General features: G+C 36.2%; 1 protein-coding gene across 1 annotated transcript; it reads right to left on the bottom strand.

Annotated features, from left to right (window-relative positions):
* Nucleotides 1-55: 55 nt before the first annotated feature.
* Nucleotides 56-13,959, bottom strand: si:ch211-283g2.1 (sodium- and chloride-dependent GABA transporter ine). Its single transcript, XM_042757271.1, has 13 exons — nucleotides 13,794-13,959; nucleotides 9,035-9,169; nucleotides 8,474-8,678; nucleotides 7,217-7,349; nucleotides 5,512-5,646; nucleotides 4,959-5,062; nucleotides 4,540-4,664; nucleotides 4,327-4,439; nucleotides 3,390-3,530; nucleotides 2,143-2,242; nucleotides 1,944-2,044; nucleotides 1,682-1,849; nucleotides 56-500 (listed from the first exon to the last, which is right to left on the bottom strand). Exons 1-13 carry the CDS (start codon nucleotides 13,924-13,926, stop codon nucleotides 342-344), a joined length of 1,752 nt encoding a protein of 583 aa, XP_042613205.1. The 5' UTR covers nucleotides 13,927-13,959; the 3' UTR covers nucleotides 56-341.
* Between the last annotated feature and the right edge of the window lie 659 nt (nucleotides 13,960-14,618).

The following is a 14,618-nucleotide window of genomic DNA, read 5'->3' on the forward strand; positions in this document are numbered from 1 at the left end:
CTCTTTTTCTCTGTGTGTGTGTGTGTGTGTGTCTTTGACTGTAAAACAGAAGAGGTTAATGATCTTTAGTTTTATTGATATCAACATAAATGACTCCTATGACAAAGTTCTGCAATGCATCATACTAAACTGTAAACTGTAAAAGTCCTTGTTTTTTCCAGGGGAATCTTGCAAAGTTTAAGAATTTCAGTCAAATTATAGATATTAAAGTCTTTAACCCCAAATAGGTTTTTTCTATCATAGATGAGATTGTTAAAACAATATTTCAAACAGATCTCCACTGATCCAGTAAACAATGCTTAGACGTGTCTCTGGTTTTGATCAGTCTGGTTTAGTCCAGTTCATAAGTTAGTCTGGATTGGTGGTTTGTCAGATAGAGGTACGATGGAGCTGATGACGGCGATGTTGGGAATCACCTCCATAACGGCTCCTTTCTGCTTGTAATACGGGCTCTCGGAGTCCTCGTCCAGAGAAAACGGTGTGATGGACTTTTTCAGTCTCTGAAACAAAAGAAAGAAGCACAAATCTGTATCTTCACCAGTCCAGTGTTGAAGGGCTTGTATGTAAGAAACAGAAATGTTTATAATTTCATTTCAGTTGTTTTCCCACATCAGGCACAAATATGTTTTTAATTGACTGGTTCAAGTTCAAACAATCACTACAATCAAAAATAATGTGTTACTCCGAAATTGCTAGTAATTTTCACAAATAATTACAAAGAAATTGCAAATGACACAGTGAGTTACAATTAAATTGTAAAGTATAAAAACACAATAATAGTATTTACTTGTGAAACATACTCTGATAATCGTGGTTTTATTTTTCTTAATTTTTTTTTCTTTTTTTTTCAGTGTACATCAAAATTTGTGGTCAGTAAGATTTTTTTTTTATTATATATATATATATATATATATATATATTATATATATATATATATATATATATATATATATATTTTCTTAGAAAGTCTAACTATAAATAAATTATAAATATATTTTATAATATCCGATACTTAATTTTGATTAAAAAAAATATTTTTAATAAAAAATGATGTCAGTATTTATCTTAATGAAATGATCTTGACATTTAAAAATCATTAAAAATTAAAAATCATTTTGATTGCTGAGTAAATTACATTGGCAGGTTTGTTTAGAAATCCTTATGCAAATATGTATTCTGCATATCAGGGACTAAACAGCTATAATTAACTTTTATTCATTTATAATGTTATAAAAGATTCTGTTCTTTTGAAATTTCTATTCATAAAAGCATGTATAATGTTTTCCACAAAAATATGAAGCAGCACAACCGTTTTCAATATTGATAATAATCAGAAATCTTTCTTGAGCAGCAGATCATCATATTAGAATGATTTCTGAAGATCATGTGACACTGAAGACTGCAGTAATGATGCTGAAAATTCAGCTTCGCATCAAAGCAATAAATTATATTTTACAATATATTCAAATACAAAACAGCTATTTTAAATTATAATAATATTTCACAATATTACTGTATTTTTGATTAAATAAATGCAGCCTTGGTGATCAGAAGAGACTTCTTTTAAAAACATTACAGATGTTACTGACCCAAACGTTTGAACAGATGCTTATATCAGTGGTTCCAGATATTTGATATGATATTTCCCTTTCAAAGCATAAACAGAAAGGCCGTAAAGTACCTCGGTAAAGGATCCGGGCAGAAGCCAGAGCGTGTGCACAGCTGCTAGAGGAATCCAGATGATGGAGGCCAAAGCGATGAGCCATCCCACACCCTGAGCCCACGGCGGGTAAACATAATCCTCATACCGCGCTGGCTTAAACTGAATCACCGAGAACACCAGGATAACCTGAGAGACACAGAAACGCCTTTCAGTTCTAACTGCAATCCACGCTGGGCTTTCAGAACAACCACTGTGTCAGAAACGGTGTGATCGCACTCACGGTTATCAAAGCAGGACAAATGACCCACCAGCAGACCCTGAAGAAAATGTTGGGTCTCTTTCCGGTCATCTCAAGTAAATTACTGGACAGACGCTTTACACCTGGTAAAACAAGAAACATAGCAGTTTCGTTCCATGCGTGATGAAACAGATCAAGAGCTGCACACTGCCTGTAGAAACAGACACAGTTTGTCTCTCACCGTAAAGCCAACAAACAGCAACCACCTCAAAAAATGCCAGGAACATGATGGACACGATAGCCGTATAATGATCCATCAGCTGGAACACATAGATCCCCACCTGTGTCCAAAGATGAGCGTTAGTTTGACATTTTCAGGTTCATAACTTCATCAAAACCTGTTTGTAATACATACTCGCTTTACAGCCATAAATGCATCCATAATGTTTTTTTTTTATTAATATTATTGAAAAAGAATCTTTTAAAGAAAGAAAGCTCTTTTAAAACATAATTGTGGTTAAAAATGCATGACAAAAAAAAAAAAAAAAAAAAAAATACAGTGGCTCTAAAAAGCAAAAAGTCACTCTTAAGATCACTGCATTAGAAAATAAAACATCATTTATTTGAAAGAAATTTAGCAATTAAGCTCAAACATGATGGTAAAAACGTCAGTGAGGAAAAAAGATCAAATGCAGCATTTGATTGATATTTTCTATGTATTAATATTTTTTATATGTTTTATGAATTAAATCACGAAAACATGTCCAGGTTAATTTGACTCCAAAATTAAAAAGAAAAGAAAAAATAATAATAATATTTAGCATATAGGAAATAATAATACTTGTAATGTTTAATTTGATCTTCTTTCTCTTTTGTTCATTGTCTTTCTGCTTTTATTTCTTCTTTCTCTTTTTCTTTCTTTCTTTATAATTTTTATTTTTTTTTTTTTGTTGTTATTTTTTTTGATGTCTGTTTTTGTTTCTTTTTTTTTATTTTTCCTGTTTTTTCTTTCTTTTCTTCTTTCTTTTCTCTTCTTGTCTATTTTCTTCTTTCTCTTTTTCTTTCTTTCTTTCTTTCTATACAGCATTTAATATTTGGACATTGAAGTCATACTTAATATCATTGCATTAGACAAAATGCAGAGAATGCAAAAAAATAACGCAAATGTCATTTATCTGAAGAAAAAAAAAAGCAATTAATAGCAAGAAGAATAAACTAAAAATCTTAAATACTAAATATTTGCTAAATTGTAAGCTATTTTATTGGTGAGCTACAAAGAAAATAAAATCTAATAAAAAAATATAAAATAATATTAAAACATAATAATATAAAATAATATGTATTAAAATAAAATAAAATGTATTAAAATAAATAAATAAATATGTATTTAATAAAAATACTAAAAATAAAAATAATATTTAATAAAATAAAATAAAATAAAATAAAATAAAATAAAATAAAATAAAATAAAAACAGTGTTCTTGTAACCTGCATGACATTAGGGATGCCTAGCAGGAAGGCCGAACCACAGACTACTAGCACAAGAAACTCCTTGCGTTTCAGGTACTTGAGTATGGGTTTACTGTAGCTGTCCAACAGACTGGTCACCATCACCTCGACCATGGCAAACTACAGAACACAAACACAACAGAAGCTAAAGTTTAACAATGCGTTAGCTGTGATTTCTGTGAAATGATTCGAACAGCATTACTCCAGCAAACATTCATGCACGTGTTGCTTAATGTTTTATGAGAGTGAGATGAACAAAGTCAATGAGCAGCTCGCGTTTCATGAATTATAAATCACAGATGTAACAGTTTTAGCTTTCATCTGTCTTCAGTCATCATATAATCCTCATGAAAAATTCTCCTGGTTCATTTGACTCCAAAATGAAAAGAAAAAATATATATAAATAATATTTTGCATATAGAAAATGAAGCCTGATAAGGACATTAAGTTTTATTTATTTATTTTGATTTTTTCTGTAATTCCCGTCATGTTAAATTATGGTTTTCATTAGATAAAGGCAGTACAACACTACCATGATTTTTATATATTATTACAATTTGTTATAATTTTTTTTTTTAAACTCCCAAAAATAGACATTATTTTCTTTAAGCAAAATATAATTTAGCTTGAGTTCATGAGCAATGTTTAATAATTGATCTGCTAACAGTGCAAAGTAGCATTATAGAAAAAAAACAATTAATTAAAGATAAAATGATAACTTATCTCTTGTTATGTATTTAAACCTTGACATAGGTTTTTGTTTATGAATACAATGCTAATTCAATATAGGAACTCACTTTAACATCATATCAGCTAATTTAACACAGGTTGATCAGACCGCGTGTCATAAATGTTGTGTTATTCACATTAACCAGGTATGGGTTAGTCCAAATGACAGGAAGTGTTCTCATCATACCTGACTGTCCAGGCCGAGGCACAGTAGCATGAAAAAGAAGAGAAAGGCCCACAGAGGAGCAACGGGCATCGTCGCAAAGGCTTGTGGGTAAACCACAAACACTAGACCCGGACCTGCATGGAGAATCATTATGAGACACAGCAGATTTAACAACACTAGTTAAATGCTTTGATGCAAACATTATGTAATAAAATGAACATTAAAGTAACCCACCGTCCACTGCGATTTCACTGACCGGCACATTCTGGAGGTGCGACATGTAGCCGAATGCAGAAAAAATTACGAATCCGGCGAAAATACTAGTCACGGAATTTGTGATGGAAATAGCCAGAGTGTCTCTACATTTATTTGTGATGGAAATTGTGGGACTGTCTCTACAGGAAAAAAGCGATGAATATGGGGTGTATATTCAGGAAAAAAGCGATGAATATGAGAAGAAAAATCAATGTTGGTGATTGATTTCATAAGTGTATATTCACATAAAATGCAAGGCCATATAAATTCATTAGAGCAATAAATTCATTATCATAGTGATCTTTGCTCCAGAGACATGCAAGTACAACTTGATTTGCAATAATAATATAACTTGAAAGTAGATTAGGGATGGTATGTTGTATGCAACAAGTTCTCACTTGAGGATATTGTTGTTGTAGGAGTTGTAGCTGGCCATCGCCATCAGTGAGCCGAAGCCAATCCCAATGGAGTTAAAGATTTGAGCTGCTGCATTAATCCATACCTAAACACACACACGCATTACACAACGTTAATATAAAACACAGGCCAAACAATGTACTGTACAATCAGAACTACACAACTAAAATCAATTCTCTCCTAGCTGTCAGTTCAGTTTTTACTAGGGCTACCACATTTAACATGTTCAAGATTCAAGATTTTTATTTGTCACATACATGGTTATATGGAGAGCATATGACTAGCAGTGAAATGTAAGTAAAAGTTAATTTAAAGTGTTTATTAAATACGGATAATGGCAGGAGTCACAGCATAAATTATTTTGCATGCATTTGTTTTCTTTCTGTAAAATAATAGCAAATGCATTGCAATTTTTAATGGCAAACCAAACAAATTATCCAAAACAATTAAATAAAAAACTTATATTTTAATAATAAATTATTAGAATATATTACCAGGTCTGTTTCACATTTATTTCAGTCTTCTCGTACCCACCTCCACATTGAGCAGCTTGTCCCACTCGGGTATGATGAAGAATCGGATGCCGTCTATGGCTCCCGGCAGCTGCACGTTATTGATCAGAAGAGCCAGAAGAATCACGTACGGAAATAGAGCGGTGAAGTAAACCACCTGTGACGCACACAAAAACATCAACTTACAATAAATGTATATTTGAGAAAAAAAAAACATCATTATTATATAAAAAAAAATAAAAATAAATAAACTTCTGAATATTTAAAAAATAACAATTTAACTAAAAATTTGAGGATAATTTATGTTTTTTGGAGTGTGACAAGATTTTCATTACAGTTAAGCACATTTTGACCATTATTATTATGCTTATTTAAATCTGCATACATAAAAGGTTATACAACACATACTTCCATGATGTTTAAATACATTAGGCCTACCATTTAAAAACATTTACTATATTTTATGAGTTAATGAGAACTGTGCGCAGTAATGATGGTTTAATTGTAATTATAAAAACAATGAAATGCAACAAATATTAGTGTAGTAGTGCATGAAGATGACTGATGCATTCTATTTTAACTTGCAATAAATAAACATGGAATTAGGTACATGGTTTTAAGTACATGATGCCATGGTAATACCGTGGTGTTCTTTGAAGCACCTTGGAATCACACATAAATGGGTGAATCTTACAAAAATAAAAAATGTTTGCGTGACATTTCAGCCAACATAAAGAAAATAAAATTATTTTGCATTTATATTTTGCATGAATAATAAAATATTTTTGTTACACACTGCAACATTAACTACTTTTTTTGCTGTTTTTCAATGTCTGATTTGTTTATCACTTGTTTATTACACACTGATTTGTTTTGTATGGAAGCCCGTTTCTGACACTGAATCCTTTTTTTTAAAAAAAAGGTTATTACGACTTTTTATCTCACAATTCTGACTTTTTTTCACAGATTTGTGAGATATAAACTCACAATTGTGAGCTATAAAGTCAGAATTGCGAGTTATAAAGTCACAATTGCGAGATAAAAACTTGCAATTCCAACTTTTTTTTTTCGCAATTGGAAAGTTTATATCTCACAATTCTGACTTTATATCTTGCAATTCTGACTTAATATCTCAAAATTCTGGCTTTTTTTCTTGCAATTCTGACTTTATAACGCAATTACGAGTTAAAAAGTCAGAATTGCGTGATAAAACACAATTGTGAGTTAAAGTTCAATTTTGGGTGAGGGGGACTGATATGTGCTCAGAATTGTGAGTTTATATCTCACAATTCTGAGAAAAAAAGTCAGAATTGCGAGATATAAACTTGCATTTGCAATTGTGAGTTTATATATCGCAGTTCTGACTTTATTTCTCAGAATTGTGACTTTATGTCTCGCAAATGCGAGTTTATATCACGCAATTCAGAGAAAAAAGTCAGAACTATGAGATAAAAAGTCAAAATTACCTTTTTAATTTTTTTTTCAGTTGTGGAAACAGGCTTCCATAGAGTCATCCCCCAACCCCACCCCGGAAACAAAAATGGTTAGAATTTTCTTTAAAACAAACAATTTTAAATTTTCAGAGATTGCTAGTAAACTTGACAAATAATTACAAAGACACGACAAGAAGTAAACATGAAATTCTCAAATAGAAATACTGAAGTGGTATTTTGTAGACTTTGACCAGCAAGATGCTGACTGATGCTCTTCATCTGTTCACGTCTTACCTTCCCAGTGGATTTGACTCCTTTAAAGATACAGAGGTAGACGAGGATCCAGGCCAGCAGCAGCAGGAGGAAGAGCTCCCACCTCAAGGTGCCCGTCTCCTCCACACCACTGGTCCTCTCCAGCACCTTATAACTAACACAGCCGACACATCCACTGCAGTCAATACAACAAACTTCACTAACAAATCAAAACTGAAAGCTACACTATGTAACTGGGGGGTGGGGGGGGGGACTAGTTACTTGCGGAAGAACATTGTTTCGGTCATTACATGAGTAGTGCTTCGGCTCCGCTATTCTGCGCGGATGAATCTGAAATATTGTGTGACATCAACAAAAATGTTTTATGTTATGTTATGACCAGGTAAGTAGCTTATATGCTGCTGTTGTTTTGACTTGTTAAAAACGATGGTTTTAAAATAACGTCAGAAAAGTCTGGCGACGCTGACTTTAAACATAACCAAGGAGTAACTGGTTTGGAGATTGGCAACATTGTTTTGTGAAAATAGTCCATGCATCCAATATGCTAACTATGTTGATGCGTGTTTTATTACGTGCGCTTCAGCTTCTCAGTTCGAGGTTCATTTGTTCATTTGTAACTTCAAGCTACTATAGTCGCCTACCCTTCTTTCTTTTATTTATGGATGTGATATAAACACACATGGAGGAATGATGTATGTATGCAGTTTCTCAGGAAATCCAGCTCTAAAACATAAGTACTTACTATAAGCTTACTATATTAATTTAGGGAAAGGTTTGGAAGATGGTCTTACCCCAGCTAACAGGGAATGTTCTCAGAACTTTTTCTAACATTCTGTCAAGATTTTTTTCAAAATTATGAATAAACATTCTTCCAAGTAATACAAATAGAACGCTGAAGTTATCTGTCTTTAATAAGATTCTCAAAATGTTAGCAGTAAAATGTTATCATAATATTTTAGTTGGATGTTTTTCTAACTTATTTTATAAGAACATTCAGAAGTAACGTTCCCGTAATGTGTACAAATGGAATATATTCCCTTAAAATGTTCACATAACCAATAAAACGTTTTTTTTTTTTTTTTAAACATTCAAAACACTGGACATTTTAAACATTCAGAGATAACATTTAGATAACTTAATGGGAACATTAGCAAAACGTTCTTGGAACATACTTTTGTGAGCTGGCATGATGTACTCCCTTATTATTTAAATGTTAATTTCGAACAAACAAAATAAATTACACAGTGTAGCTTTAACAAGAAAAGCATATGAACACACTTGAAGAATTGCTGGCTGGCGGTGGAGGATGAGGAGCTGTTGGTCACACGGTCGGTGCAGTTGGCCGTGTTCCATGTGTTGTTGCAGTTTTCCCAAAGCAGCTCGCTCCGAAAAGAGCTGAACATGTAGTACAGCGCCCATGTGATAATGACATTATAGTATGTGCACATGATGAAAGAGATGGCCACCGTTGCCATGCCAACACCTGGATAGATTTATTACAGTTACTGACCTTTAGCCAGACCTTGAGTCGGTAATATATTTACATTTACATTTAATCATTTAGCAGACGCTTTAATCTATAGCAGCTTACAAATGAGGAGAACAACAGAAGCAATCAGACCAACAGTATACAAGTGATGTGACAAGTCTCAGTTAGTCTAGCACAGTACACATAGCAAGCTGCTTTTTTTTATTTTAAATTAATTAGAGCAAATAGAATAGAATAGTAATATATTCCCATATCATCTTATCATTATCAGCGACAATGATATTGCATCTACTGTATATGGATCTGAAAGTCTGTATACAGCATTAATCTGCATTAAACTTGAAATTAACCTTTCAGCAGGGGACAGGCTTTGGTCAGGGCCATGACGGGGCCCCTCCTCAGATACTGGCCTAGCGTCAGCTCCATGTGTAGCAGCGGGATCCCCAGCACTACCAGCATCAGCAGGTAAGGCACCAGGAACGCACCTGAGGATGACAATAAACACATCAACATTTAACTGAGAGATGCACAGATGACCACATCTGCATCCAGTTTGGAAAATAAGTGTGTTCATTCCAGTTCACTTGATGTATGATATACCGCAATTTCCTTTATACTATATATAAACCAGGAAACAGGAAATAATCATATGAAATCTAAATAATATATGTAAAAATCCTAAATATTTGAATGTAAATCGTGAATTTAAAAGTGTAAATACAAATATATAGTAATAATTCTGAATATAGGAATTAAATCATGTATATAACTCTGAATATAGAAATGTTCATCTAAATGTATAGTTACAATTTTTAAAAAAATTAAATGTATATTGTAAATATATAAATCTAAATACCAATTTATAGTTGTAACTAATTATGTAAAGGTATGTTAATTATGAAAAGGTAATGTTAATTATGAATGTAAGATATACCCTGATTACAGAAATGTAAATTGTGATTTTAAAAATGTAAATATGAATATATAGTTATATCTCTGAATATATGCATGCAAATCTGAATATATACATGTAAATGGAATATAGTTATAATTCTGATTATATAAATGTAAATCTATATATAGTTATAACTCTTAATATAAAAATGTATATCAGAATATATAGTTAGAATTCTGAATATATAAATGAAAATTATGAATATTTTATAATGTCTTGGTATGGTATGTATGGTAACCCTCATTCCCTGAAGGAGGGAACGGAGACGTCACGTCGGATGACCGACGAATTGGGATCTCGCTTAGAGACCAATCTACTTAGAGTGTAAACTAAATGAGCCAATGCACATTGCCATGCAATTATTGCATCCAGCTGCCGCTGATCACAGTGTGAGTATAAGTAGGCAGAAGGTGCAGCGCATATTCAGGTTTTCGCTGAGGAACCGTGCCGGTAACCCGGCCGCTCAGCAGTGGTACAGAAGCTATGGCAACGGGACTTGATGTCTCCGTTCCCTCCTTCAGAGAACAAGGGTTACCATATGTAAACGAGACATTCCTTTTCAGTTGGTAACTCTCAACATCACGTCAGATGACCGACGAATTGGAATCCCTACCAAAGGGCCACAGATACTGCCCCTTCCAGTGTCCTGTGGAAGCCTCCTGAGCCCCTTCTTTTTAGCGTAGGAAGGGGCTTACCACAAGAAGACCAGCTACTGCTGCTATGGTACTACCCACTCAGTAAGACAGGATAACACCGGGAAAACATACCCATACCATTTGGAACAGGGACGTTCCAAGAAGACCCATCCTTCCCAAAGGAGGTTTCGGAAGCACTCATATGAACAACCATTTAGGATTAGAGGTGATTGTAACCCTCTTGGAAAAATAGCAGAAAGTCTGCTGTGGAAACACGGGCTCTGAGGCTATACCGTTGACTTTACCCATATGGGATCCACTTAGGTCTCTACATATGGAACCCAGCCCTCTACTGATTCTCATGGATTCATAGATTGAGGGCCTTGCACCGGACACTCTGCCACATCTGGCTGCCGAGGGAATGGAGGAACTCAACAGAGTCTACGATATAGACTCTCTGGAGCAGTTTTAGCAAGCCAACCTGAAGCCGGGGCCTCTCAGTGTTTCTACACGTTTGATGTGAGAACACAGGAGGATACCAGCTACACATGAAGGCTAAGAATCTAGCGAATGTGTTGGGGGGAGTCGCAGCTTTACAGATATCTGCCAGCGAGCTTCTCTGCCGGCGAGATATCTGCCCGCCTCCATAACAGACAAAGAGCTGGTCTGAGGTCCTGAAGCTTTTTGTCTGGTCTATGTAGCATCTTAATGCTCGGACTGGACAGCAAACTAAGGATGGGTCTGTTTCCTCCGGGGGCAGCGCTTGCAGGCTCACTACCTGATCCCTGAAGGAAGTAGTGGGAAGGTTGTGAAGCTTTTTGTCTGGTCTATGTAGCATCTTAAAGCTCGGAAGTAGTCCCAAACTCTAGGCACGATTCGTCGACCGAAAATGCGTGCAGGTCCCCTACCCTCTTGATGGGGGCCAATGCAAGCAGGAGCAAAGTTTTCATTGAAAGAAACTTTAGCTCGACTGTCTGCAAAGGCTCAAATGGGCCCTGCTGTAGTTCTCTGAGCACTAGAGTCAGGTCCCAAGAGGGTATAGAGGGGGGCCATTGAGGATTTAGCCTTCTCATCCCCCAAGGAACCTGATGATCAGGTCATGCTTCCCTAGCGACTTCCCTTCTACGGGGTTGTGGTCAGCAGCAATCGCAGTGACATAGACTTTGAGGGTGGAGGGAGACAGCCTTTCGCTCCAACCCTTTCTGCAAGAAGGACAGCCTGACTCTGACCGGGCATCTTCAGGGTTCTTCTCGGTGAGAAGAGCACCACTCGACGAACAGGTTCCACTTCAAGGCATAAGCGTGTCTTGTAGATGGTGCTCTGGCCGAAGTGATGGTGTCAACTACCTCTTGGGGTAGGTCACCTAGAACCTCCACGTCTCATCCAGGTACCAGACATGAAGTTTCTGGAAGTCTGGACGTGGGTGCCACGGGGTGCCCTGTCTCTGAGTCCAGAGGAGGAGGTGGCAGCCGAGTTGCAACATGCGACGGGAGCGTAGACCACCTTGTTGGTTGATGTACGCAATGGTCGCAGTGTTGTCCATACAGACTAGTACATGCTTGCCTCGTAAGCACCCTTTGAGACGGATCAAAGCAAGGCGCTCTGCCAGTAACTCGAGGCAATTGATGTGACAGTGCAGCTGGGGGCCCGTCCACACCCCTGACACTGCAAGCCCGTCAAACATGGCCCCCCAGCCAGTGGTTGAGGCATCTGTGTGAACCACAGCATGCCTGGAGATCCGAAGGCCCAACTTGCTGAGGGGAGAGAGCACCAAGTCCCTGTGTTCGCATAACTGATCCTGAGACGGAGATGGTATGAGCCAGTCGACGAGGTAGTTGAATGCGAATGCCTTGTTCTCTCTGCGGAACAAGGGTTGCCTCCGCAAGAGGATCAATGGTCCCCCGAGGGTTAGTTCCCTGGAGGGTTTGCCATCACTGTTACTCTCAGACTGCCCATGCTACTGCCTGAATTAGCCCCTGTCTGACTGCCACCATGACAAGAAATAGATTGAGGCAGATGCAATGGCATTCCACCCCTTTGAGGAAACAAAGCTTGGTCCGCGACTCTGAGATGATCGTCTTCCCCCAATGAGAACATGACACATCCACAAACACCACCTCAGCATGGTAAATGCCCAGGCATGTGAGGCAGTGATTGTGACCATCACCCAGCACCAGGTAACGACCGCATCCAGAAACGTCCGGGTGATACGTTGTCTATAGCAAGACCCACATTGTTTTTACAAAGACGTAACATCAAGTTTGCCACACAACGTCGTCTTTAAAAAGATGCACCTGTGAATGCTCTTTTAGGGAAAAAGCTCTTTTAGGTTGCTGAAGCACACAAGGGCGATGGCTGCCTGCAACACAAACAGGGAGTAGTGCAGCCTGATGTGTGCAACCCACTCAACACGGGAAACCACCACTTCTGAAACACCATACCACCAACAGCTCTCAAAGAGCACACTGAACTCGTTCAGTCTTCTTCTCTCAGTAGAGTAGTCAAGAGCACAATGATATGATCGCTGAACTCTGAAGCAAAAAGCTGAATATGCGCTGCACCTGTTGCCTACTTATACTCATGCTGTGATCAGCGGCAGCTCAATGTAATAATCGCTTGCCAATGTGCATTGGCTCATTTAGTCTACACTCAAAATAGATTGGTCTCTCTAAGCGAGATCCCAATTCGTCGGTCATCCGACGTGACGTTGAGAGTGACCGACTGAAAGGAAACTAATTATGTGAATGTAAATAGTGAATTTAAAAATGAAAATGCAAATACACCATTATAATTCTGAATATACAGATGCAAATCTGAATACATCAGTGTCGCAATATATATATTTCTAAGGTACTTAAATGGAATTTTTGAATATATAAATGTAAACCTGAATATGATTATAATTCTGAATGTATAAGTGTAAATTGTAAATATATAAATGTAAATCTGAATATATAGTTATAACTCTGAATATACAAATTAAAATTTTAAAAATGAAAATGTACATCTGAACATATATTTATATATTATATTATAACTAAATATATAAAAGTAAATTGTGATTATAAAAATGTAAACCCGAAAAAATATTTATAATTCTGAATCAGTCACCATCTCTTGATGGTGCACCTGCATTTGGATAACATATTAGTTACGTGGAAACATTGTGGCAATATGTGATCTGAGATGAACTGCAGAGTCATGGTTGATCTTACGCACTGTTACAGTTACAGATAAACTCATTTATCCACTGTCATTCACGTGTGGACATATGATCTAACTTTTACAGTCTGAAAGGTAAAGGTGAAATTGTTAAATAACAACAGAAGATAACAGACTCTGCTGTCATTGTTGGTATTTTCATATGCATGGCTTCATAATGCCAGTTTTCACAGCAAAAGTCCAATAAAAGTTGTAATACAATGGTACATGAGTCATGGGAGAAAAACATCTTTAAATCAGATTCATAGCATTAGTTAACATTAGTCAGAAACATTAGTTAACCAGTCTGTGTCTTACCTCCACCGCTCCTGTAGCACAGGTACGGGAACCTCCAGATATTCCCCAAGCCCACAGCGCAGCCGATCCCAGCCAGAGTGAACTCTACCTGCCTGCTCCATGTGGGTCTGCCGGCCTCCTCTTTCTCCGCCATGCTTCTTCAGAGAGACTGAGTGGTGTGAAAGCAAACTGAGATTACAAGAGTAAGAGGTGTTGGTGGTGTAATGATTGTCCAGGAGCTGTAATGATTAGCTGGGAGGCGTGGGACAGGCAAACTTCTGTTGATGTTATTTACTGCTTTTTCAAGCAATCACCAGAATTAGGGTAACCAGTCAAAATAAAAGATTATAGTTAGATTTCTTTCAAATACGTAGAGTATATATGTGACCCTGGAGCACAAAAGCAGTCTTAAGTCTCTGGGGTATATTTGTAGCAATAGCCAAAAATACATTGTATGGGTCAAAATTATAGATTTTTCTTTTATGCCAAAAATAAGTAAAGTAAAGATCATGTTCCATGAAGATATTTTGTACATTTCCTACCGTAAATATATCAAAACTTAATTTTTCATTAGTAATATGCATTGCTAAGAATTAATTTGGACAAATTTAATGGTGATTTTCTCAGTATTTTTTTTTTTTTTTGCACCCTCAGATTCCAGATTTTCAAATAGTTTGATGTAAGCCAAATATTGTTCTATCCTAACAAACCATACATCAATGGAATGATGACATCAGATCATGTATAAATCTCAATTTAAAAAACTTGACCCTTGTTTTGTGGTCCAGGGTCACATATTTCAACAAGGCATTTTAGTACAAATGCACATCAAACTTCAGCTTTGAA

This window comes from Cyprinus carpio, chromosome A5 (assembly GCF_018340385.1).
Source record: "Cyprinus carpio isolate SPL01 chromosome A5, ASM1834038v1, whole genome shotgun sequence".
Classification (NCBI taxonomy): Eukaryota; Metazoa; Chordata; class Actinopteri; order Cypriniformes; family Cyprinidae; genus Cyprinus; species Cyprinus carpio.

Excerpts from the sequence above, each read along its gene's own strand:
- si:ch211-283g2.1 (XM_042757271.1), bottom strand. The coding sequence starts at position 13,926 with ATGGCGGAGAAAGAGGAGGCCGGCAGACCCACATGGAGCAGGCAGGTA. Across the intron at positions 9,170-13,793 it reads GTGCTACAGGAGCGGTGGAG|GTGCGTTCCTGGTGCCTTAC; the intron begins GTAAGACACAGA and ends TGTCATCCTCAG. Across the intron at positions 1,850-1,943 it reads TTTGTCCTGCTTTGATAACC|GTTATCCTGGTGTTCTCGGT; the intron begins GTGAGTGCGATC and ends TGTGTCTCTCAG.